This window comes from Falco biarmicus, chromosome 4, assembly GCF_023638135.1.
Source record: "Falco biarmicus isolate bFalBia1 chromosome 4, bFalBia1.pri, whole genome shotgun sequence".
NCBI classification, from domain to species: Eukaryota; Metazoa; Chordata; class Aves; order Falconiformes; family Falconidae; genus Falco; species Falco biarmicus.
Window position 1 is genome coordinate 54,629,465 of NC_079291.1, and position 27,847 is coordinate 54,657,311.

The window sequence follows — 27,847 nt, forward strand, 5'->3', positions numbered from 1 at the left end:
TCTGCTGAGAGATCAGAAAAATATCAGCACAGACTGAACAAGTAAGATTTCCTACTCTATTTAGGTTTAAACCACAGAACAAATGTGTCCATAACGAAAGAACATGAGCCCATGTAACCGTACCAGAGTAATTAAGCCCTGGAACAGGTTGCCCAGATGTTCAGGAACCTCCATTCACAGAAACTTGAAATTTGACTAGTCCTGAGCAACCAGATCTGACTTCAAAGTAAGCCCTGCACCGAGCAAGAGTCTGGACCAGAAATCTCCAGAGGTCCGTTCCAGCTTCAGTGTTACTATGATTCCACATACACTGACATACAAATGGCAAGCTAACCTTGTGCGATGAAGTGGAGGAGTATGTAAATCAGACTACCACAAACATTTGTAAAGATGTTAACAGCTTTTATTTCACTGGTGCAAGGCCCGTGCGTCATCCACCACTCACCAACATCAAAACAAAACATCATCTTCTATAAAACAGTTTCAGAAAATTCAAAACAAAGTAACAGTGGCTATAATGAACTTCATACAATACTGTAAATCACTTGGTTTGTGTCATCCAAACATGAACACATCAGTTTCTAGCATACATGGCTTGCTTGTTTTTGTTTTTTTTTGCCCCAAAAAAATACCAGCACAACTCCAATACATGCCTCACACCTGGAAATGTGTAACATCACTCCATGACATTGATAGCTGTTCGTGCTTAGAACTAATCATCAAATCATCCTACCGATATCATAAAATACAAAATTATATGAAAAACCTACATTTACAAAGTACAGTCCCAATCCTGCAGTCTGAGCTATTTGGGCAGGTACCTGCATCCATTCCAACTCCCCTGAAGGCAATGTGGTATTTAGTGCTCCATTGCTAAGAGACTTGATTGCAAAATCAGGGCACAAGTGGGAAAGGCTTCAATCTCTCCACAAGCAGTAAAACACTGCCTTCTTCTTCTTCTAGATACAGTTTCAGTAGTATTTGCACAACCTCCTAAACTGAGACTTACCTATTTTCAATTACCTCACATTTAGGAAGAGAGAAGGATAGGCTTTAAAGTAGTCAGCAGAGAAATGGCTTTTACTGAAGTGACTTGGGGCTGTAAGTTGTGCTTTAGTGCACGGTGGTGATCCAAAAGCTTCCAAGAGGTAACCACATCTTGCTTCAGTATTTACAGTATCTGCTGCCTTCCTCTGCATTACATGAGTTTCTTCACCAGCAAGGTATCAGCGATCTTGTTTCCATTAGACGAGCATTATGACATGACTCCAAAAACAGGATTATGACGACAGATACTAGGGCCATACTCTTCATAGTCTTTCTTGGTGTGACATACTTGGAAAAACTCTGGCTATGAAAGTATAAAACAAAACCCCTCAACAGCATAAGAATATATAAAGTAGGAAAACCAACAAACAAACGCCTTAATATTTTCATAAATTGCAGCTTTACGATGTTGTATTACATTTTTTAAATGGAGTAAAACGAGAAGTATTAGGATGTGAATACAATTAATCAAGAACAGTTTGTCTGAACAGAAGACTGCTTTTAAACACAGTAATGAGAAAACCCACTTTGGAGGGGACAGGAATTACTCCCATTTTCCTGTATTTGCTTCTCTCTCACGTTTAAGACCATTGATTTGGATCCTATATTCCTGAAGTCCTAACTAATCCCTACTGCTGACTTCAAGAATAAAGGGACTACGTTGCAATTATCATATAAAAACTACTTCAGAATTGTGTCAAGTCACAATATCCTTACTCAAGTAAAGCTCCCACTTGCCCTGTAAAAATTTTACTGAGATAAAAGTTGGGTAAGGATTCCAGAATGTGACACAGTTTAGGCTGTCACAATGAAAAGGTTTAAAACTTAGCACTTCAACCAAATATAGCCAGAAGACAACATAATACATGGCAATATAGAAAAGACAGAACAATTTTGATAAAGACTTACTGTTGAAGCCAGCATGGAACCACCGAACCAAACTGCATAACGCTGCATGTGATGTGTTATCACTTGAACTTCAACTGGTTTGGGCTAAGAAAAACAGTTTGTATTTAGTTGGTTTATATTTTCTGGCAAGATACTTACAAACAGAACATGCTCAGGCCCACACATCTTCACCCTTCCATTCACATCACTATCTCACACTAATCACTCAGTTTGTCATGTTCCCTAGGAGACTAAGTCATAAAACTCTTCATGATTAGTATGCAGAAGGACACAACAGTTAAATCCCTCTTGCCTACTGCTAAAGATCACGTATCTCCTAGAAGGAAACCAGAATTGCCCTTAAAAGACTACAAGAATCTTACAGTTACTGTGAACAAAGACATATGTCATACATTGTGGTCATAAATGCATTGGTAGCCTTGCAAACATACACACTATTAATTTTACAACACTGCATTTTCACTAGTGAGGTGAAAATTTTCAACTGTATTTCTTTCACTACTTATGTAATTAATGCACTTGAAATGCTTGCTTACTTTTATCCGACCACCACTGAGCTCTTCGCTAAGCCGCAATCTCGCGTCCACTACTCTTTTCAAATCCCTTTGCAGTCGTCGTCCAAAGTCCCTGAACATCGTGGATCCTCCCGAGAGGACCACATTCTGTGCAGAAATTAAAGACACATTCTTTAAATCCATCTTCAAGCAAGTTTTGCAAAAAGCCAACACTGCAGAAGTGACTATTTGGATTGTAACATCATTAGGAAGCTGACAATCTACACAGAAGACCTTAAGCACTGCTCAATTTCTGTAGGAGGTCCATTTTTTTTTCTCCTTTAAAGAGTTTTATGTAGAACATGTTATTACAACAGAGAAGGATTTCATTAAAACGGTGAGCTAGTACCCTACATGTGCAGAGCAGCAGAAATAAGACACTACATCAAGTTTCCCAGGGATGCTCATAGTAAGCAGTTTTAGCCCTGATACCAATAAGGCTCTAGACGCATCGTATTACTCTTAGTGTCTTTCAAAAAGCTGTCAAGTTTTCCAGAATTTATTTTTTTTTATTATTTTAAGAGTTAAACTTCTAACATAGCAACCAGCAAGTCCAATGATTCTTCAGAAAGATACCACACCTCCAAAGAGGACTGCAGTACAGAGAAAGACACAATGCCTTTTCATTTGTCTTATCTATACCTACTTGCCTGGTATTACATAGTTTTTAGAGCAGAATCGAAAGCCTCTTCTTCTGGACTTGGATTCTAAATAGGGGTTTTAGAATGTCCCATCCTTAATTATGATAATGTTGCAGGGTCATAGAATAATGCAAAAGTCATTTCAAAGGTGGGGCAATTCAAAACAGAAACTCTAGTACATAACATCGGTGGCAGCAAAAACACAATTCATAATCAGAAAACGAACCCTGTAAGACAAAAGTGCATGTGTGCCCTTGCATATTGATGCAATTGCAAACCAAAGTGCCCATTAGCACTTACCAACACCACTTACATGCCTTAGATACGTGTCCACAAGGAACTCAACTGAGATCAAGAGTTCATTATACCCAGGTTAAGCGATTATCTCTCAGTAATAGTTTTTGACACTACAGACCAACACTGTGCAATGTAACAAAAGAATCCCTGAACCAGTGCTTTCAGCCAGAAAGCCTGCACAGAGGTATGCAGAGTTAAAGACATGCTTAATAAGCGTTCACACTTGCAGGGTACAGAAGTAACTGCTTGGATTTTAAGCAGCAGATTACAAGTTACAAACAAGATTTTCCTTGTTAAGTGAGAAGAAAGCTGTTTTGTTTTTACAAAAAAAATTATCTCTCTGCGCATCATAAAAACCATTACAGTCGGAAAAACTCATTTCTTCACAGCTTCAGATTATCTACAGTATAAAAGAGTGCATAGCAAGGCAGGTATACTTAAAAGAAAAGCACACAATCCCCATAACATTACTGAAATATTTCCCAAAAGAAAGCAAAACGGGAACAGAGAAGAGCAAAGGAGCCATACGTATAAGCAGGAGCCAGAAACCACAGCTGGTCCTAAAATTTAAGTAGGAGGGAGATTCCCACTGTTCCCCCCCATACACAAGAACATCTCTTCCCCTGCCTCATAGTGGTCATGCACTCCACATGGGAAAAGAAAATTGCTAATGTGGGGGAAGACAGCCACCAACCTGAGTGATGAAATAGCAATTAAGGAAGATGCCATCAGAAAATATTACCTGGAGATAATGAAGTTGGCAAAGATGCTGACAGCAGTAATTCTATTAAAAGCAAATTAAACTTAAAATGTATACTCCATAAAGTGGACAATGCTACCACTAAAAATAGATTTTACAATATACCTGGGAATAATAGTTTGAATACATCTGAGATCAACTCATGTAACTAAAGATTTAGCAGTAATACTGGGAGAATCTTTTATCATTCCAGGTTAAAACTAAGAAGTTATACTTTCCTCAGATTACGGTTATTCAAGTACTTCTAAACACTGAAATAAGTTTAACAATAATACTGGTCAAGGAGAACAGAAGCACTAAGGTATATTTGTTGAAAAGGTGAGTCATCTCATTATCACGTATTCGGACAAGCCAGGCTAAGCAGAATTTGGGATATAAGTACCTAGGTGACACCAACTGCCATTATAAGATGGTTAATTATACAGTTCACAGTTCCCCTGCTCCCTGCACTTCTTGTCAGCACTGGGCCGAATCCGTGCTCTTTAGCAGCAGGCTGCTCACATATGGGCTTCAGTAAGTTATCACAACTCAGCAGGCCAGACTTCTGCAAGGAGATCAGAAGCCAGGTAGTCCTCACTCGCAATGAAAGCGGAATCCATACACATTCCCCACCCCTCACTTACAAAAGACCCAAAGAAGGTGGGAAAAGATGGTCAGATAAAAAAAAAAAAAAAAAAAAAAAAAAGCACACAACAAAAAAACACCAAGAAACCACTCCCTACAGCAAATACCTTCCCTAGAATAACAGTAATTCCAGTAACTACTTAATGAAAAACATAACAATGAAGCCTGCTAAATATGTCTGTGGAGAAAGCTTACGAGTGATGTGTGGACTTTCAGTCTGCCTGGGCATTCTCTGGCCTCTTGTCAAAAAAAAACAATCAAGGAAGTTATGATTTAAGTATCTGTTTCCAGCTGATTCCTTTAAACAAGACTTCTGATCTTACTCGGCTCAAACACACTTTGGCTGGTTTAACAGCTCTAAGCAGACCTCAGGTTTCAGAGCTAACACTGATTACCATATCATCTGATGGAAAGCTCCAGCTGATTTCTACTTTGATAGCTAACTGGCTGAAAATTTGTTTCAAAAGAATGTGTTCCCTTAGAAGAGAGGGATGAAGACCTTTCCACACACCTGAAAAAGCTAACCACACTAAGTAAATAATGAACGTAGGCCATTTCTGGAAAGAAAGCGAGGGGGGCAGTAGTGGGGAGGTAAACACCACAGAGCTGGCAAGAAATTCCTCACTTCTCATCCATCCCCTTTGCTTCTCTTATGAACTCTAGGATACTGAGTTTCTCTCCATACCATTTCTGGTACTATGTACAATGTAATGCTGCAGAGATATGAAGCTACCTAACAAAAAAAAAACAGCTACGGTAACAAAAATCTCTAAAGTTTACATTAGAATTCCAAAAAGTAAAATTAGCTTCTGCAGAGCTCATCTCCACCAAATACAAAATGCAGAACTGGTATGTCCATCTTTACACCGCATCTGGTAATGTGGCATAAGCAAACTCTCAGCTGGACACTTCAGATTTCACAGCACCAAACTAAGAAGCATCCACTGCTTTTGTGATAAATATGAACTTAAACAACACATCTGTTTCTCTTCCATCCAAATGCTAAATTAAAGTTGTTTAACGTGACACAACCACACCACCGCAGAGATTTAATGAGAACAATGTATAACCGTTAATAAAAATTACTATGGGTAAAAACTGGAATGTTCACAAGCTGAGCATGAGCAAGTGAATCAAGGTACATGCCTCTTAATTTAGTTAAAACAGGGCAAATATTTCCCAACATTGTATGGAAAGCACAATGAGAAATACTATACATATCAAACAACAAACATATTATTAAGCAGTAAATTTAGTGTGAGAAACTTTAAGTAAGTTTGACTTTTAATGATGAGGAAACAATTTCTGTTTCTTTAAAATCATCATTTTCCACGTTCATTTAAGAGTTTGAGTAACAGCAAAAGATCTCAGCACAACTTATGGTCACGCTGTTCCACAGAAATATGCCTGCACTCAAGACACAAAAGTAACCATGGAATGCTGCAAATGTACTGAGCTACTGTTAAAGCAGCTAGCACAGCTAATGTTACAAATTTAATTACAGCCGGGACAGGAATAAACAGGGCTTCTCCTCAGTGCTCCTGTGCTACACCAACAGTTAGTTAATCGCTTGGAGCGTCCGCTTGAACCAGCAGGAATACCGTTGCTTTCCCATCTCTTACATCAGTGCCGGTATGACGCAGATCCAGTGGCCCGGCAGTCTCTCCAACCTTACCTCCCCCACAGAGCCTCCCCTCTCTCTGCTTAGTAATTACTAGCAAACGCTGTCATTCTGCTGAAGCGTAGATAAGCAAAAGTCAGTTGAACCCTACCCAGTCTTCTGGTTGGGGATACCTACAGTTTCAGAGAGGAAAGGCAAGAACCGATCCAGCAATAAGCCCGCCCCCCCCGCGGCTCCGGGCGGCACGGCACGGCGGTACGGCCCGGCACGGCGGTACGGCAGCGCCATCTACTCACCGCACAGCGCACGTGAAGCTGTTCTCACGCACCCGATGTACCGGCAACTTAAGGCAGAAGCGATAGTAAAGGAATATTTACTATTCCTTTAGCCTCCTGCACCCCCGAGCTCCCCAAGCTTTAAGGATGGTTCGTTATAAGCTGGGCAGTCAAGCTCAGCCTTCCAAGGGAACACCAGTACAGCAAGCGCAATCCAAATCCTAACTGTATCAGCAAGCTCAAAAGTTCACTGTCATCCACAACAGCCACACACCCAGCTAAAACATCTCCTCCTCTAAGGAAAAGAGCCAACATAGTTAAAATCCTGTCTCCACGCACCTGTGTTTCTACTAAAAGCCTGGATGATTTATCTACAATAAACTACCACACTTGCCAACATGCTACAGTCCCCACCTCAAGCAACGTTTTTCAGCTTGAGAAACTAGCTTAAAAGTTTGAGGTTGAGGGTATTCTAACTTGATCCACCACGATTTGCATCATGAGTATTTAAATATGCTTGGCTAGGATCTTACAGAGGTATTTCTGAAAAAATTTGCCTGGTTTCAGATGTCACTTATCTCAAACTCTCTCAGCCATGTATTTGTGCCAAAAACATAGCAGAGAAAATTGAAAGAAATCGATTGTTGGGACAGCCCATGACCCTACACTTACATCCTTTCCATCAGTAGAAGGCACAGGCCTCGTAACTGTCAATACTGTTCTCATCTCCTGTTACCACCTGAACTCTTGAAGTATCTGGGGACAGGCTCTGGATGGGGAAAAAGGAAGATGAAGTAGAGTATGGAGAAAAAGTGACAGTTTTTGTATCTGTTACCAACAAAAAATACCATTTACTAGAATATCAAACAGTTTTTAGAATTTCTGAAAGCCCTTTGTCTACCTTCGAAGCTATTATTACCATCTTCACTAGGTGGCGACTTAAATTCAACTACTCTTTTTTTTTTTTTTACATTAAGTGTCAGAAATTCATGCCCTAACTGACAAATGTTAGGACAAGTTTCAGAGCATTTCCAGGTTGAAAAGATATTTTTTAATAGCATCTAGTATTAAAAACATCCAACACTAGCATCTGTTGTGGCTGTACCACAAAACACGTTTCCTACTGATGCAAGCTAGGTGTGCGTTAGTTACACCGTGTTTAGTAGTATGCTCATAGTAACCTGAAAGCTGGGGGGAAGGACTGTGTTATTCTGCAGACCATAGTCACCATCATGCTACTTCTCTCTCCCTCTAATTTCTCAGCATTTCTGTGATATCAGTTATGCTATGCGTTTATGTAAAGATAAGTGTAAGGAAAGGTGTGGAACAGTATTTTAAGAAAAAAGGAAGCTACAGAATTCTTCCAAAAAAACAGAACTAGACAAACCACACACCATTTTTCCCAAAGAATGCCAAGGGTGATGTAATGCCTCACAGAGCCCCACAAAAGCATGGCCACATTTCTAGCTGCACACAGGATGGCTCGCTTTTCAGTGGGATTCAACACACAGGAATGATCAACATTCACAAGGATGCCAGATTATTTCAGCCATGTGGCAAGACCCAAAATACCTGCTCTACCATTTCACCTGAGCACTCACTGTAAATTTCATTCCACTTGCTGAAGATTTGGGTTTGTTTTAAAAAAAATACAGTCCACTTATTTCTTCAAATTTCAATGCAACTCCCTTGGTTCCAAACCCAGCAGCCTACGTCTCTTCTTCCATTTTAGCAGAAAGCAGCTCATCCCAAGCAATCCAGAACTCTCAACTCTGTGTTACAGACACAGAATAAGAATATAAATCAATTCTTCCAAGCAATCACATTAAGATGGTGTAATCCTAAGAATTAGAAGTGTGCATTGCTGGCAACCACTACATAGTTACAAAAGGCTTCATCACATGTGAAAGAATGTTTGTGCCTGGTATTGAATAGCTACAGGCTATGGGGTCTGGCTGAAGAAGTCAGTCTTCTGAAGGTCTTGCTGGTCCAAACATCAACATAAGGTAAGATAACTGGCTTCATAAGAGAGACGTTGATTAGCCTGGGGAACAGGGATACTGGCAATAGAACTGAAAAAGAAACACAGGACATCAAAAGTTGGGTTATGAAGCAATGCTTCAAAGGCTACCTACCACATATAAACTGCAAGGATACTTGTGGGTATTTTCTGGATGAACACTGAGGAAGAATCCAAATACATTTGGTGGAAACCCAGCTCCAAAGCCCAGGGTCTTGGCTGGCCACCATGCAGCACAGTGGGCAAGTGAAATTGATAAACCACAGAAAGCAAGAGAAAGTGTGAGTGGTTTTCTGCACCTATATACTTCTAAACAATGAGAACAGAGATGCTCGAAGCTTTGCAGTGAGCTTGCTCAAAGAAGACAGTAACTATTAGCATTAATAACTACTGACATCTATCATTACATTCAATAGATAATTGTGTAACACTTTTAATTAAGCAAGTATTATGAAAAGCAAAATGGAAAAACAAAGTCTCATTCAGTGGTAAGCCAAAGGAAAGTTATTTGCCCACTGATTATGGTGAGGAAAGAGTAACGTAACCTCAATTTTTAAATACCACATTTCAGAAGCCAGTACTAACCCCTGCCCTACCAAGCAGTTAAGCTATACTGTATGGCAACTTTGGTCTTTCAGGAAAAAAGCACAGACCCCAAGCACAACCAGACACTAAAGAGTTTCCTATAACCTTCTGCAATACACCTAAGCTTGAAGCCATTGAAGACATCTACTGCAAAATTCACCCCACATACAAGCCTGTTAAGTAGTTTAACTTCCCGTTTTAAACTGCTCCACGGATTTGCTCTGAAGCAAATGTCTCCTTTGCTATGTCTCATTCTAGATTACACAGTATGTTTACTAGACAAGTAGAACAGACTGCAAAATTGTACTAGTTATGAATTACCCTGAGATACGATTTAGTTGGAACTTAATACTCATTCTAATAGGTGAGGAAAACTACCACCTTCTACATGAGCAAGCAAACTTGTCCATGCTATTACTTTACACTGTGATTTCCAAAAGGATGCTGCTGCACAAGCAGAGAACAACCGGGAAGCATAGGATGTGCTGCCAATACAGAAGGAGCTTGCCACAGGCTATGTCTGTCAGTACCTACCTTTTAATTCCTTAAAAAAATCAGTGACTGAAAGTACTCTCTGGACTACACCCCAGGCAAGTTTAAGCAGGCCTAATTATTGTCTCCTAAAAGATTTTAAGCCTTCATGTACTTTAATACTGGGTTCAGTACCTGGCTAAAATGGCAGAGAATGAACAGATACAAGTCAAGACCATGAAAAAAATAAATGTATTTGAAACCACTGCTTGATGTAAGTGGGGGGGTGGAGGGATGAGACCATGATGTAACCCTTAAACAGGCGAAAGCCAAAAACCTTAATGCACAAGAACTCACATTACAAACATCAGATACAAGTAACATCTGTCTGCCTCAGTTCCTCAGGGATAATACTTACCTATGTACCAAGCCACCGTCACAGATAACCCTTATTTAAAAAATAAAAAGCAGCAAATACCAAGTACTCTTCATTCAGAAATGGCACCTTTTTTAACCTGAACTTTATTTCTAGTCAAAGTTCACATTTCTCATAGTGGGCGAAGTGATAGCTATGCATATGCTTCACGATGATGATAGTTTTCAAATAAGTTAAATCTTACAACAGAAAGACCATACCTTATATAATGGACGTCGAACATCAATAGGACAGTTCTGTATAACTTCATCAACTACATCCGAAATGGATTCCATAAAGTCAGGATTAGCAAACTAAAATGAAATAGAATAGGCATTAGATTTTCCACCCAAAGAATGGAGAAACAAAAAGGCAGAAGTGAGACTGCAGAGAGATTTTGTAATAGCACTTTTAAAGGGAGCAGGTGCAAATCAAAGGCAGTATTACTACTGCTCACCACTTACTCTACATTATAACAAACCCACTTCTCTACACAAGAAATGCGAATTCCTTTTCCTGCTGAGAAATTCAGATTCTCTTCCTTGGTCATAAATTCACTGTTCACGATTTATGTACTATGGACCTACTATTGCATGTGACATGAGTGAGTTCTCCTGAAATATTAAACATACCGTTCCTTTGCAGTGTGGTCCTGTCTTTCCTTTTAAGTGAAATCAAAAACATCAGTGTGCTAATCAGAATGTTCCCCTGGAAAAAATTTTCAACCCTACTGAAATAATTCTGTTAAATTCCCACCAAAAAGTTGTTTTTCTCCTAAACACACAAAATCTCTAGTATTCAAAAAGGCATAAATACTCCAAGATGTTGAGTGGAAGCCCCCATCAATGCAATCAATACAGTGCTAATGTAAATTTCTGCATTTATACATACGAGAGAGTCAGAGTTGCTAAAGCTGGAAAATATTCTTGGACTAGTGGCAATTTTCCACTTAAAACACAAGCTTTAAAAAATAAAACAGTTCATAGCCTAGGGTTTGCCCTTTCAGAGATTAAAATTTGAGAAATTAATTATTGATACATAATAATATATTATTATTTAACTTTAAAACTTTCCCAAAGGTCTAGAAACTATTTGGGATTTACAACTAAACAAGATAAAGTATCTAACTGGATGAATAACAAAAGCCAGAACACAAGTATACATTGAACTGAAAGAGAAATTAGCAAAGGAAGTTGGCTTGGAGATCAGGAGCCATAAGAATGATGTGAAAAATCCCCAAGAATTCAAGCTAACTTCCATAGTAAGAATTAATCATGCAAGAAGCTAAAACATGAAGCCGCATAAATTAAAAGAGAAGAAAGAAGCGGTGTTGTTTCACACAGAGTTCTCATCCGAACAAGCTACAGCTTGAAAACTTCTCCCAAAGCCCTGTATAAAGATATTGCTAAAACAGCGTGGCAAAAGGAGTAAGTAGAAATGAGAGTTATGGCATCCAAAGCAGAGTATAACATGCTCCAAGAATGGGGACAAGAGAACTGGCATGTGAAATTGCAGTCTGCTACCATATGGTTGGAGAATAGCAAGTAAAATACCTAATTTTAAAAGTGGAGAAATGATCTGGATAACTACAAACCCCAAAGCCTAACTTCAAGAACATTAAAGACTTCAGAACAAATTTTGTAAACTAAAAATAGGAAAAGATTACAAGACAGCTTTACCAAAGGCAGTTTTTACCTAGCTAACTCGATACCCTTTGAAGTGAGGAGTTAATGAAGTCCAGCGAGAAATTCTCTTTGGATGCAGTACGTATCATCTAGTGTTTTTCTTGTCTAGAAAGTCAGTTCAGTGTTTGGTGTTTTGTTTTTTTTTCAATACAGAGCCAAGAAACTATCAAGAAATGAAGAAAATGGAAATTAGTCCTTTATCCTGTTCCTAACAGTCTTTGAAGGGACTATGGAAAGAGGAACCATTAAAATGACATCTGACATGGGATTCAATGCCTCCCTGTAAGATCACATCAGTAAACAGCAGGGAGCACAAACTATATAGCCCAGAGGTTTAATGTTGGCACAAGATCAGATGGCTACAAACTGACCACAAAGATATTAACAGTGGAATTTAGACAAAAGGTGAAAGAATGAGGGTTTTAATACTTTTCCAATAGAAGGAGGGTAGACAAAGGGAAAGTTCATCAATGTTAATGGTGGATCTTGATTAATTTTTTTAATAGTATTACAGGTTATGGGTGCCTGCAATAAACTCCATGGACTGCACAGGAATGGAGAAAACCTTTTCTGCTATGCTGTAACATATTAAAAATGGACTCTTTCCTCTCCCACAATATCACAATAACCTGAAGCTCACTCAAACTGAACTACCAAAACCCTGACAAACTAGGTATTGCAATGTTTCCCAGAATGTTACTTATGTACCACATCACCAGAAATTTCAAAGGACTTCCCTCAAGGACAATTTTAGCATCCATGCTTTAGAAATTGACTCAGTATCAGAAGTCAGTGTCCAACATTTAGATTATCATCAATGTAATGCTACCATGCAGAGTAGTGCCCAAAGGGACTGGCAACATAATCAGATACACAGTATAAAGGCATACTGGTTTAAACCAACACTGAAAGAATGAACAAAAATACTATACAAAACCTGTAAGTTCAAGCAAGTTCTCAATTTTAGGTTGCCTTTAAAGAAGCGGAGGAAGATGTTTTAAATGTTACATGGGACATTAAAAAAAGTATTTGTTTGTACTGGTTTTGGCTGTGATAGAGTTAATTTTCTTCCTAGTAGCTGGTACAGTGCTCTGTTTAGGATTTAGGATGAGAATAATGTTGATAATACGCTGATGTTTTTAGTTGTCACTAAGTAGTACTTACCCTAAGTCAAGGACTTTTAAGTTTCCCGTGCTCTGCCAGTGAGGAGGTGGACAAGAAGCTGGGAGGGAACGTGGTCAGGACAGCTGACCTGAAGCAGCCAAAGGGCTATTCCATACCACAGAACACCATGCTAAGTACATAAACTGGGGGGAGCTGGCTGGGGGAGGCCCCTGACCACTGCTCAGGGACTGGCTGGGCATCAGTCACCAGGTGGTGAGCAACTGTATTGTGCATCACTTGGTTTTTCATGAGTTTTATTCTTCTCTCTCTGTTTTCTCCCTTTCATTATAATTTTTCATAGCAGTAGCAGCAGCAGTATATTTTACTTTAATTATTAAGCTGTTCTTATCTCACCCCACAGGTTTTACCTCTTTTCCTGATTCTCCTCTTCATCCCACCAGGGGAGCGGGGCGGGGGGGAGTTAAGAGAGCAGCTGTGCGGTTCTTAGCTGCCGTCTGGAGTTAAACCAAGACACTGCCGGGCTCACATTCTTCTGTGCTTAAATTCTCTGAGGCTGCACGGGGCTCACAACCGGGAGACTCCCTGAAATCCTTACTTCCACCTGATGGCGCACTGGCACCAAAAATGATAGTGCCTCCCTCCCCCCTCTCTTCACTCCCATAGTAAAGTTTCTATAACTTAATATGGCTTAATCCCTATTCTTACCTCAGGATGAAAGAAAATTTCAGGTCCAAGGAACCTTTCATAACCGACATCTATAACAAACTTGGTTTTGTTGATTGCATTGATGCCAGTATACTGTTTGATCCATTTCCGAGGATCTCCATCGTACTTGGCAAATTCTTTCACTATGTCAGGGCAAATGTAACAGTACTTCTCCTGTTAATAAATACCATCCATTTAAAAATGTCAAAAAATGATTCCATCATTAAAGCATAACGCAGTCAAAACACAAGAATTCTCACCCAAATGACTACCGAAGACTCAACCCTACAAGACAATGCACATTTTTTTGAATTTGTGAAATTCCATTGAAATTCAAATTCATTGAAAAAATTAAACTTTTGTTTCAAGCAGATCACACGCTGACTCATCTAGTCTCTCTCAAAATGAAAACATCGCAACCATTAGGTCTGTGACGATAGAGAAGTTTAATGGCAAGCCTTCGTTGCAAGATCAGACCCACACAATCACCCTACTAACATTACATACATTTATTATATTAAAAAGCAAACTTTAAACAAATCTAAAGCTTAAAATGCTGATTTAATCTGCAGAACATACTCACTCTGAACAGTCTAGCATGAAGATTTTCTTCCTCTTTCTCCTTCCCCCGCACTTGATTGGATAAACTAACAGAAGCTTGTGTAATTACAATACACTGCCTACATTTGCATTTTTAAGAGAGCCACTGGCAACTTACTAAAGCCAAAAAATTAGCTCAAGTTTTATTTATGTATTTATTAAGAGATAAAGAAGGGTGTACCTTTATGGCTTTTGCTGTCTCCAGAGATTGTTCAGGAGGAATTCCCACCTCCCTTTCCCTTAGGAGCTGTTGAATAAAGTAAGTAATATCTCTACCTGCAATAGGAATATGTTTGATGCAACTTCCAATTACATAGCCTTCTGCCTATGTAGGAGGAGAGGAAAAAAAAATACTTAGGGAAAAACCTACCATGTATCAATCATTAACAACAAAACTAACACTCATTTTTATAATATTCTGTTTTCATTTTTAATTAGAAGTAAAATCTTGAAACTGTATAATTACTCTAAAAATGTGCAACCCACTGCAAAATGGGTATTATTTTTATCTAAAGACCTTGACTTCACATATAAAGAGATATTATCTAATAGATACACATGTGATAAGACAAAAAAAATCTTGCACATATTAGAAGACAGTCTGATCAGATGGTTTCTTTTAGGCATAATCTGAAAAACAAATGTAACAAATACATCACTTGTGTCCTGTTTGAGAGTGAAAATTAATAGGAAAATGTATAAAATTTATTAAAATTCTCAGACAAGAAAACCAAAATTAAGTAGTATCTAATTATAAGCACAATAAAAACCTAAAAACAAGAAATCTATTTGCGGAATTTTTTTCAAGACACATTTACTGAAAACAATGATACCACTGAGCCAACATTATTTCCTCCCTTGCTTTTTTTTTTTGTTTGTTTGTTTATACTTTTCAGAGTTTCATACGGTAAATGCTGGTTTTTTCCCCAGTATTTCCCATATGAAGAAAATACTGAGACCAGGTTAATACCAAAATGCAAGACAGAGTTAAAGGGAATCAAATTTTCATTTCTAAAATAACTGATCATTCAAGCATACTATATGCTTCAGAAATACACGAAATGACATCAGCAGAACAGATGTCAGTATGCACAGATAACTATATTTTTAACATCATAACTTAATTAAGCTGTATGAGATTAACCATGTGTATGAACATGCATCTGTACAAGCTTGTACTCGTTTCCACACAAACAGAGTTCACTAACTTCTATGGTACAATAAAATCATATAAAAAGCACACGTTATCAGCTATATTAATCAAAACGCAGGACATCAAACAGTTAGGACATTTCTTGTCAGATGCTGGTGGCATGCAGGAGATCCAAAACTGTGATAAACATTATTACTAAACTAAGAAACCACAGTAACAGAAGGCAAAGTTTTACATAGAAATAGCCTTTGAAAGATGGCCTGACAATTCCTTACTTGTGACCTTTCTATAATGTGCAAGCTACATCAGCTGCATAAATAAGCTCACATAATACATACTTTTCAAAACATCTCATACAACCAAGCAACACTAAAAATTTAAAGTTTCATTTCACACTACTTATTTAAATTTATAGTAAATAAACCCTGTAATTGTCCAAACCACTAATAATTTTAAATTGCACCCTGCTACCTACCACAGGAATTACGTGGGTCACTCCATCACCACTATCAATGACAATTCCAGTTAAAGTACGTTCTCCAACCTGCCGTGACGTCCAAGAGGCTGCTAAGGCCAACACTGCCTACATGAGAAAGCGTTTATATTTAGAAGAAGGCAGAGTGTGCTAATTTACAATCAGTAATATTTACAAACAGAAAATACTGTTTCAAACATTTTAGATGTGTGCCTACGGACTATACATACTGCAGCCATACTGTTCTTTAGAAGTATGTATTTGCTTTGTTCACCTGAACAGCAATGTAAAGTCCTGGTATGTTAAATGATTCGAACATGATTTCTGCAAGATACTCTCTGTTTTCTGGTGTGTTCAGCGGAGGCTCTGTCTAGAAGAAAAAAAAAAAAAATTAAAAGGGAGTTTTGAAAAAGCACCCCAACAGAGTCCTAACAGTTCATGCATTGATTAGCTTGGCATGGTAATCAAGCTTCTAAAATTCTCAGTGCACTCAAAATAGAAAATTTCAAACAGAATTTAAACTAAGTGACTGAAGCTTCTCAAAACCAAAATCCAACCTGTAGCAGCATGCATCGCAAAATGAACGAAGTTTAGTTATAATGCAGCTTCATAAATTACATTTTTCTCCCTCTTTTCACTGCTCCCCCCAGCTGCTGAAGAAATAAAAGACAAAGAGAAAAACTCTCCAACAGAGCCTTGCACTTGCAGTATTATTTAGTTATCCTCTCACAAAAATATTTTCTTGCCCAGGCTCATTAACTCACCATTAAAAAATAGTGATCCTCAGGTTCAGCTCGTAGGTATTTAAAAATGACCTGCTCCATGAATCTCTCCATGAGGTCCCAGTCTTCAACAATACCATGTCGTATAGGCCACTACAGCAAGAAAACTTGTCAACACTCTAGGCCACACAAGGATAAACAAACCCAGACATAGGAACAGCCTAAGTCCCCAAACCCTTACATCTTCTGCAAGAATGAAAACACCTCATCTCATGGTTATCTTATCAAATACTCCATTTTAATTTTAATTTAGAGGTACTATGAGAAGTTATCTCCTGCTCCCAGGTACTTCAAATTGTGATTCTATCTTACAAGACTAGAAGCCAGAATCCAGACTCTATTCCTAATACTGCTATTGCTCTATTGCAGCACTGTTTTAATCTCTTTTTGTATAAATTTCATCATTTATAAAGTTAAGAATCATACTTTATTTCAGTACACCTTCCAATCTATTAAAAAAAAAAAGACCATATAGGCTATTTTAAATTAAAATTCTCGCAGGGATAATGTTTACATTTTGTTCAACGTTAAGAACACAGCTGACATTTAAGTAATACAGTAGGATGTATAAAATATGATTTCTTCCACATAATTCATAAGCTGGTAACATTTTGTAAGCTCAAGAAGTCCTTTACTAAAGCATGGAAAATGTGATTCACAGAAAAGCTGCATTGAAGACAGCCCTCCACAAAACAATTGTGACATTCCTTGAAGCAAAAGCATCCAACACATTCCCCAGTTCATATGCTGTGTTAAGAGGATACACTTTTAGCAAGATTTTAAATATTCAGTGTTTATGGCTGCACTGTATCAATGGATGTTTACACAAGGGTTCAAGCACCAATCACACAGGACAGCACTACTAAAACAGACATTTTTTTTTAAAAAAAAAAAAAAAAGGTAAACCCATGAACCAAATCAGATGTTTTTTTTTAAAGCAGCAAAAAAAGTAAATGTTTTAAATGGTTATCAAGAAGTTTATCAAGAAGTTCTAGAACATTATATAATAAAACATGAAAATTTGGAAAGACTTCTTGAAAATACTCAATGCTTACCTTTGTAGCATAGGTAGGTTTATCTATGGCTTCATCTCCTATGAAGAAGTCCAGATCATCAACACCTTTCATCACCCTCCTCTGAGCCTGGTCACCTACTTTGGCTGATTCTCGGATTGCAATACCTTAAAATAACACACAGGCCCCAAAATGAAAACAAAATTAAAACACCTAAATACCATGCAATGAATATTTATTTACTTCAGGATTTTTTCCAGAAATAAAAAATCCGGATATAGAAAGCATACTTTGCAGAAATTATGTAAGTGATCTACTGACAATCCAATATAGCAGAGTTCATTCTCACTGTGTCACACAGGATTCTGGTCACCCATCCCTCATTCATGTAAATAACTCTGAGGAAAAATAGTCTTAAAAATGTGTTATGTTCCAGACTACAGCAGTCACTAAACCTGTGCAAGTGCAGCGCTCCAGGAAGCAACGTGATTTTCTGAGTTTCAACTCTAGAGTCAAGAGAAAGAGCACAGGTGGAGAAGAAAATAAACTGTACTTCAGAAAAAAAGTATTGGAGTCATTATCCTGGTTGGTGAGAAGGAGGAAGTGGGGAGGGGAGAAATCAATTTCCAGTGCTACGAGAAATCTTTGGAGACACTTATGCTTCCCATTAGCAAGCTGCAACTATCACAGAAATTATTAGATGATGGCTGCTATAGGCAAGAAGATGAGACAGCAAAAAACACAAATCTGGGGCAAGCTATAAATAAAAATGGAATAAAGCACTCTTAAAACATAGCCTTATTTATATACAGTTCTCTTTTAATGGGTCATAATCAGGATCCAAATAACATACAGTAGAAAACGCAGACAGGCATCATCCACAAACACACCAAATACTATCAGTGTCAAAAAATTACTGACAGGCAAACAATTCTTTTGGAAACACATCTAAGCCCCAACAAGTGTATAGTTTTACTAAACAGGATTTATAACAAATTCACAGGAAATTCCTGCTAACCAACTTCTTTAACATAAGGCATTTAAATTTTTACCAGTGGTTTAGGTTTTAATTTTTTTAAAAATAACTTAAAATAGTAAGACTGTAACCAGTACTGCAGCTACATCTGGTAAAGAGCATGTCCCCCTCCCCCTCTCTGGCCCTCAATGACCTTTATTATTTCTTTATCTTTCTACCTTCTACTGTGAGTAGCTACAAGGCAGTCTAGATGCATTAATAAGGAGATAATTGGCAAAGCTTATGAAAAGTAAAAGGCGGTGTTTAACATTAAGTAGAGATAAGCATGAGATAACAGATGACATTATAGATGCAAATATGTAGTCAGTGCTACTATTTATAATTATATATGTAGCATGTGAGAGAAACTATTAAGACAACAATTAAAATCAAGAACACCAGAAAGGTATAACATTTTAAACAAGTTTAACATACAAAAAGAAATTCAGAGTAAATCTGCTCAACAAAACATGTTAAATATGCAAAGTCATTTTAATGGATAAACGCACACCCAAAAAAACATTTTCTAATAGGAACAACTTTCTTGAATATTAAACTGTCTACAGTCCCAGACAATGTAAATAAGGCAGACACCACCTGCACTTTAGTGCTTAATTTGACAGGAAACCTTCCCCAGATTATCCGGGCAGTAACCATGGTGTCAGGTAGACAGGAGGTAAATTACATTCTGTCTACTCAAGAGCCCTGGCAGAAAAATAATGGAGATAAAAAGGAAATTGGACTAGAGTTCTCTTCATCTTTGTCATAGCAACCAAGAGCTGATTTAAGGAGCAACAGCCCTAGCTAACTGCAAACAAGGAGTTCTGTTTAGCTACGCTGTAGCCAAAGATACTAACGCAATGAGTATCACTTGCCAGAGGGACCAGGGGCTAGGAAGGTGGAGCTGGGAGTTGGAAAGCACATCATTCCCTCATGGAGGTGTTCAGTGATAGCAGCGTACACTACAATTTGGAGGACAAAAGTTTACTCACATGATGGGATAATGAACTGAGGTTCTGTATTTCCTGCATAGCCAAGTTTCGTATACCTAGAAAAGAAATGATCAAGAAGTTATTAGATCCATTTAGACTATGGGGAAAAAAAAAAACAAACAAACACTTTCAATTCACTACAGCTCTTAAAGCGAAGGCCAAGCAATCACATACCACATCTACATTTTCTGGGTTATGCTTTCAAGTGTCATCCTGCTGAGAAGAAAGCTCAGAAGTGGTAAATATTTTAAGGGGTTATTTATTTTTCAAACACCTTCAGCTTACAAATTTTTGTAGTATTTGAAAAGTGAAGATTCATCTCTTACTTTCTCAATCTTGTTGACCAGCTCTGACAAAAGACAGGCAGGCCATATTCCACCCTTTTGTGCAGATCTCATCTTTCAGAAAGCTACCATGACCAAAGATGTCATTAGACTTTGCATATCTGTTTAACATTGTCAAACATAGGAAAAAAAGAAGTGTGTCTTAAGTACAAACCACAGTTGAGAACTCCAGTTGCAATCCTGATACAATTCCCTTTTGTGCCTTACACAAACCACTCTGTCACAGGTACAGCATCTGTGTGTGGTAACATACATACTACACCAACGCATGCATTGATAAAACGCTTTAAAAACGGGCAGCAGATGATATAAAGCATTTTCCATGTCTTTCAATATATATGTAATATATATTTTAACCGGTAAAGGATGAAGAGAAAAAAAGCAACTGGTAACTTGGGGAAGAAAGAAAGAAAAGGAATTTTCACACAAAACCTAAAATCTCTGCATGGTGTTACTCACTGGAAGCTGGTTCAGGTCTTCAGCAACTAGAAATAATTAACATCACACACCATAAAAACCAGCTCTAATTCCGGGGGGGGGGGGGGGGGGGGGGGGTGCAAGGGATGGGATGGGACACAGACACGACAATCACACACACAGACAGAAGGATACACAACAAAACAAAACACAAACAATTAAGGAAGAAATTCAAAAAACAGGGGAAAAAAACCCAACAAAATTAACTTAATGGTTGCAGAAACTGAAGTCTTTCTCTAGTATTGTAATTACACTGGAATAGAAGTCCAATAAACAGCGTGATTTGAGGGAAATCAGCATTACTCACATCCATTTTTACCATGAGAACTTAAACCCATGAAATTCTTAAATGTCATCAATCACAATCTCCATCCTAAAGTATATTTAAGGTCTCTGTCTACATCCTACACTCAATATTTGCAAACAATATTATACCATCGATAAAGCAGAGAGTTGCTTCTTCATTAACAGCTTAAACAGTAAGTACCCCTTTATGAGAACATTTGGTATAAAAACACTCATTAAGAATCAGTTTGCTTAGCTAAAGGAATTAAATCAAAACTGATTCAGCAATGACCTCGGAATTTAAATACTGTATTTTCAACATCTCTTCAAAGCTATAGCTTCAACAGACTTCAAATAATAGTTTAAAAAGCCATTTTCCCCAAGCATAAAAAGATGAGGACTGTGTTTTGGGGGCAAGGGTTTATTATATTTTTAATCATCATTGTATGGGCATATACTTTCAGCATAATCCAAAATGTTTATGCATACTTTCTGTGACTCTCAAAAACTTATAATCAGGACATTAGACCGATTTGTAAGAAAGCCATTACTATTAAGAATTCTTCTTGTGATTATTATTGCACAGCTTCTTCCCCTTTTAGAATGAGGCTTACATAGAGAATATTATTAAAATATAACAAGCAACAACAGGAGCTCCACTGGGATTCAAGATGCATTACAGGATACTTCCTCTTCATTTCTCTCTCTGAAATGAGTTTTGCTCAAATACACATAGTGAGGACCAAGGAAACCGTTTTTGGATTCAAGAGACCTAGTTCTAAAACTTAGAAATGGCAATCAGGCAGACACCTCGTGAAAACAGCCCTTCAAACCCCAAAGACAAAAGCCAAAGTCAATATATACATATACATGAATACACCTAAGCATGTAAGTATGCACATATACTTTTTATACAACTTACATATATGTGGGTGAGCATATATATATATATAAAATTAAAAGGTTCCTGCAATATAACCAGAACTCACTTCTTAAATTAGACTCTGGCCAAGAGTTTAGTTTGCCATTCTCCACCCCCAGCTACACGCATGCTAAATTCATACCCATTTATTAAAAAGAAAATACCCTCTACAAGTTAGCTTGGGCTATCAGTCTGCAATAGCTTTATCTTCCCTCTCAAGCAGGGATCAGATCCCTTTACTACAATAACTTATAAAGTTACCAAAGGCCTACAGCTCAATATTTTACAGATTTATTTTTTCACTAGGTGAATTAATCCCAGTTAAAGCTACAGGATAAGCTTATTTCTAAGTATCAGTGAAAAAGTTCTCTTCAAAGAACACATCTTACAGAAGAGAACATCTGGGAAGATTTCTTTTGCATGGCACTAATCCATGGAGGATTAATACTAAATATATTAATAACTAAATTCTCAGTTCAATGTTAAGGCAAGGAAAACAAAGGCTGTTCAAAAAATAAATATCTATTTAGGATCAAACAAGAGATGGACTCTAACAAGCTGTATTTCAGGTGTTGTGAGAAAGCCAAATAGGAAACTCAAACTACTCTCAAAACCGCTGAGGAAGAGAAGGAAAAATGATGCAGTTGCACTTCCCTCTCTTACCCAGTAGCTTATTCACTCAGGACATGGCAGATTTGGTCCCAGATGTTTCTTCTGCCCAGCAGGACGCAAACACATTCCACCTTCCAGAGCCATACCCAGGAGTACATTAAAGTGTTTGGGTGACCCACTTCCAGGACCTCCTACAGAATTTTTTCCCTTTTATACAAGTTATTTAAATATTCATTGACCTGAAAGGCTCTGGACTTAAACAGTTAGAGAGGTTACTACCTGGTCTCCAGTCCCTTCTCCAATGAATATTTAAGCACCTAAAACATGGGTTTCTTTCTCCTGGGTTACAGCCTAGCAGACTAATGGTAAAGCAACATCTTGTGATCTGTAAATTGCAGAGACAGCTGTAGGGAACATGTAGATAATCAGTACTCCAACTTAATTTCATTATAGGTAGCAGATTTATTGCCAGTGAGATGGGAACCTACTGGAAACTCTCCAAAATACAGGATACCAGAGGCTGCATCAAAGATTAGTAGAAAACTGATCCAATAGACTAAGGCTATTTCATGCAAGTGGATTTGGAGGATCTACTCATCTTTTTTTTAAAAAAAAAAAGAATCACTGGAAATTATACATTGTTGAAACAAGGAGTTTCTAAAAATAGTGTTGTCTCCTACATACTATTTTTCCCAGGTGTTTAGTTAGTACACAAATCAGTTTCACTAGCTTTTGCATGAGGAATAGGTCATCCTAACCCTGTTCTCTTCTGAAGTCCTACCATGGAAAGACAAAAAACAAAAAAAAAAAAAACCAAAAAAAACCCCAAACTTATGTAGGAAGAGGCCTGCAAAAATATACAAATGGACAAAACTTGGAAGCAGATGCTGCACCCTCAACCACTTTAAAGAGCAGAGATATGTTTTGGAAACTTACTAAAGCACAAGAACAACAAAATTTAGGCATTCACATTCACAAACTCAGGTAGTTGCTTTAGCCATCTCAAAATACCAGACATCCAAATTTTCTCTGGACAAGTATGTAAAAGACCAAAGCCCAGCTGTGAACATTTTAGCATTTCTTCAATTTCTTTTGCTTTTTGGTTCAGGATCTTTAAAACAATGTGTTACACCCACACACACAAAGAAAAAAAAAAGCTCTGAAAAAATAGATACAAACTGACTGAAAGCAGCAAAATACTTTAAGAAAGTCCTATAAGCAAACAAAAAATAACCTTTGTAAAGAGAACACTTTCTCCGACAGCAAAGACGCTAAATAACTAAGAGTTATTACTGCCAGAACACCTCTGATGCAGTGCTGCCATAAACAGACTATGCTATCATTATTACAAATATGCCTGAGAAACTATAAAGAAACAAGTTCTTTATAACAATATGGAAAGGTACTTTTGAAAGAAGGATGTGATGAAGGAATATGAATGAAGAAAGAAGGTATGAAGGAGGAAATATCAAACAGAAAAAAATATGTTTGCACAATTTACCCAAAAGCACCAGCAGCCACTATAAGAATAAAGCGTACATTAGAGCCAGTGGGTTTTTTTGAGAGTCTAGCACTTTACAGGGCTGAAGCTTGTGATTATAAACAGCAGTTAATTAACTCAGGCTCCTTGGATCCAGAACAGCAATTACAATAATGCCTGTTCACAAGCCTCACATGTAAGAAGCAGTGGTAATACTTGGCTAAAGCAACTCATTTAGCATCAGAAATATAGTAAGAGAGGTAAAAATAAACATCTTCTGAGGTTCCAGCTATCTTTAATAGCCCAGCAACAACAACAAAAAAACCACCTAAAGCTTCAAGTTTTAAGATAAGTCCAGCTCACTTCTCCCAGAAATCAAGCGTTTACCTCTAAACTCACCAGTAAGATTTTACCAAAGTAATTTTTCTTTAGTAAAAGAAAAATTGAGCGACTTCAATAAAATACACCCAAAATAGAAGTACTCCTTAGCGACTGCAAATACACACTCTGAAGGGGAGAAAGATATTTTAAGACAACTTTGTTCTGCACACCCACCTATTAGCATTCTGATGTCCCACAGCTAAATGCCAGTTAATAAAACTAGTTACAAAGTTTAAGCTACTTAAAACAGCAACAGCAAAAAGGCCTGGTAGGCCTTAGAAACTAAAAATAGCATGCCCTTCTCCACAAAAAGACTGATAGCAATGTGTAAACTGATCACGAGGAAAACCTCATGCAAAGAAAACGAAGATGTGCATCAAAACTGAAGTAGGACAAGTTATTTGCAAATACTAATGAAAAGATGATAGCAAATTAGTATCACTTTATGCAAAAACTGTGACTAAAGAGTGAGCAGTTTGACAAAGGAAGTTCAAGTCATCTATCCAATAAAGAAATGTTATCCTGTCCTGCTACAATGATATGTTTCTCATTGAAGATCTATACCAATTTTCCATGTATCTGTCATTGCTTTTTTTGAAAAATTCCATCATTTTACAGGACTGAGGCCTATGGTAAATTAAACCAGGCTCCTTACACACTAACAACAACAGTCTTTTTACAAACTTCTTAAATCCCCTTATGCAAAAAGAAGGAGGATTAGTGCCTGGACAAAGCACCTCATTCAGTACCAGGGATGTAAGCAGAAAAATGTATTTTATATACACAATGTTCCACCATGCACGTCTGCATATACCTTCTCCTTTCCACTATGCTCTCCCAAGGTTTTCATCTGAAAGCCTTTTCATGAATAATTTGAATGAATTGTTTGAAGCTTGTAACCCAAAGTAGATTCATTCTAACAATAAGAAGGTTTTCAGCCCACACAGAGGAAAATTCCAGAGATTGCGTATCAATGAGTCAAGCTACTTCTTCTGGCTGCTTTGGTTCAAACTCTCATTTCTTCTTGAATTCTGCAAGATAAGTTATCTCAAATGCAGTAATATCTTTACTGAAAAGCCTTCCACATTTGAGTGCCCTGCAGCAAAGCCAAGCAAAAGTCCATTCAGCAGAGACATTGCATCGTCTCATATGATTTAAGATCATCTGGAGGCATGGAAATGCAGTCGCATCATTTGGGGACTGTCTGAACCCTTCCCAAAACAAACCGATATACAAGCCCCCATACACAAATTCCACCAGTTTTACTCATGCAAACACTAAATAGATTTTAGAAATTCTACTTAAATTATTATTTCTCTGAAAGGACACAATAAGCCATTTTCTGTCCTTATTTATTTTGTACAACTGTTGGCCAACAATATCTACTGCTAGTGCAACACTGCAATCGCTCCACACACTGAGAGGAAAGGAGGTCTCCTGCAAAAGACAGATGTTGCATTTTATGCATTTTGTAGTTTATATTGTAGCCTTTTTAAAGGCTACACCTAGAGATCCCCATTTCTCTCCTTGAAAAACTCTTCAAAACCGTCAAGTAATATTCCTGTAACACCAACAGTTCTGTGGAGAACAGGTATTTAAAATATCCTCAGCAAATAATCAGAAGGAACCTGGGAAACTACCAAAGAGTATCTAGCGCATAGGCAAAATTATATGCAAGATGGAACCCAGTCTCTATTCTACTCCCAAACTTTCCAGACATGGACTCCAGTACTCTCCACTAAGGGACAGAGCTGATTTCTGGTAAGATAAGGTATAAACAGAAACAAGACAAGGGACCTCTAAAAGTATTGTGACAGTTTAATACAGATGTACTTCAAAATACGAAACACTTTTTCAGGAAAAGGCCGTGTGACACCACACCACTGAAAAAATGATTCCTCTGATTAGCTAAGGGGTCAGGATTTTTGGTTGGTTGGTTGGTCTGGTTTTGGCTTTTTTAAGATGACTCAGGTTTGGAAATTTTAAAGGTAGCTTTCCAAGCATTAAAGAAATGGAAATAGTGCTGTAAATTCACTGCTGGGAAAAGGTCTACTATTGCAATAAATTAATGCAATCAGTGACACTGAGGCAGGGCCTGACAAGTAAAGTTACTGGCTGAATAAGTTACTCATGGACTGGCGTCTCCTCTCCTCTTCAGAGCTGTCCATAACTGTTGGGCCAAAGGAAAGATATTAGCAAAAGCACACCACACGTTCATTATCACCTTCATTACAGCTCCCTCTGACACCTCCCACGCCTGAGGCACAGCAGAACTGGTCTATCAGATGATGAACGGGTCTTCTCTAGCTACAGATAGGTAGGAAAGACCTGTTCCTGAACCACCCAAGCACAGCCTCTGCAATTTAGATTCATCTATCTTTAAATACCTAAGTTACAAAACTTGTGGTTTGGCTAAATGTAGAATAGACCTCACACTGCTCTGACAAAGGTGAAAAAAGGATGACCTAATGACCAAGAAAAAACACTAGTGTAAGTCAGGCAGCTCCCATCCCATTGCTGCCCAGAGGTAATGGCTGGAAAGGTTCAAGGAGATGGACACGCTGTCTAGAGGCACAGCCAGATGCCATCCAGCTGGAAACACCTGGCCCAGGTGCACGGAAACGCCACAGCCCAACAAGCACACCCCACCTGCTGCCGGACCGGCCCCGGGTCACAGACCCCAGGCACGCGTGTCCCCACTCTCCAGGCTGCCGCTTGAAATACCCCATCCCCAATTTTAGCACTTTAATCATGCTATAGTTGAACGTCAGAGAACACGAGCAAAAATTGGACCCAAGAGGAGAAAAGGGCACATGGAAACACACCGCCCCCGGGGCCACACGGCTGCCAGCCGGGAGGAAGGGCAGCAGGAGGGTGCTGGGCGCAGGCCCGGAGCCGAGGGAGACCCTCCGCCACAGGGGCGACAAGCCGAGAGGGGGCCGGGACGCAGCGAGGCCGGACCCGTGAGAGGGGAAGGGACCCGCCGCTGGGGGCCCGCACCGGCGGCACGGCGGGGACGCGTCCCCCCCGCCTCCTTAGAAAAGGGACGGGCAGCGCCGGTTCCCCTCTCCCCGCACTCACCCGGTGCCTCCGTCTATCACGCAGGGGGGCAGGTAGGTCGCCATGCTGGGGAGCCGGCAATACGGGCCCTACGCCACCATCCAGGCCGCCGTCGCCGGCTCCCCCGGCGCGGCGCGGCGCGGCCTCACTGCATCGGCGGCGAAGGGGCGGCGGGCACCATGCAGCCGCCTGTCAGCGCCGCCCCCAGCGCGCGTGCGCCGCCCGCCGCCCCCACGTGACGCGGCCTCCGCCCCGCCCGCCATCTTGGGTCCGGGCAGCGCGGGGTGCTGCGTGCGGCGCCGGCCGCTGGCATGGGCACAGCGGGCGCGTGGGGAAGCTTGTCAGAGGTCATGTGTGGCCACAGGGTTGTAGCCTTGATGCCGGACTCGCTTTCCGGCTTTCTGAAGGGTGTGCCTTCATCCAGGCTGGTGCCTCGGCCTTGTCAACCAGGGCTGGCCCCAGCAAGGGCTTGCTGGCCAAGATGGGTTTCCTCAGCTTAAAAGCTTCTTAAAAGCCATGTGT

The 27,847-nt window shown here is 39.0% G+C and overlaps 1 protein-coding gene across 1 annotated transcript; it reads right to left on the reverse strand.

Moving 5' to 3' along the window:
- Positions 1-634: 634 nt before the first annotated feature.
- ACTR3B (actin related protein 3B) lies at positions 635-27,545 on the reverse strand. The gene is made up of 12 exons (XM_056336810.1): positions 27,347-27,545; positions 19,765-19,820; positions 17,800-17,924; positions 16,727-16,837; positions 16,237-16,332; positions 15,963-16,070; positions 14,516-14,659; positions 13,735-13,908; positions 10,441-10,533; positions 2,493-2,618; positions 1,957-2,040; positions 635-1,351 (listed from the first exon to the last, which is right to left on the reverse strand). Exons 1-12 carry the CDS (start codon positions 27,388-27,390, stop codon positions 1,256-1,258), a joined length of 1,257 nt encoding a protein of 418 aa, XP_056192785.1. The 5' UTR covers positions 27,391-27,545; the 3' UTR covers positions 635-1,255.
- Between the last annotated feature and the right edge of the window lie 302 nt (positions 27,546-27,847).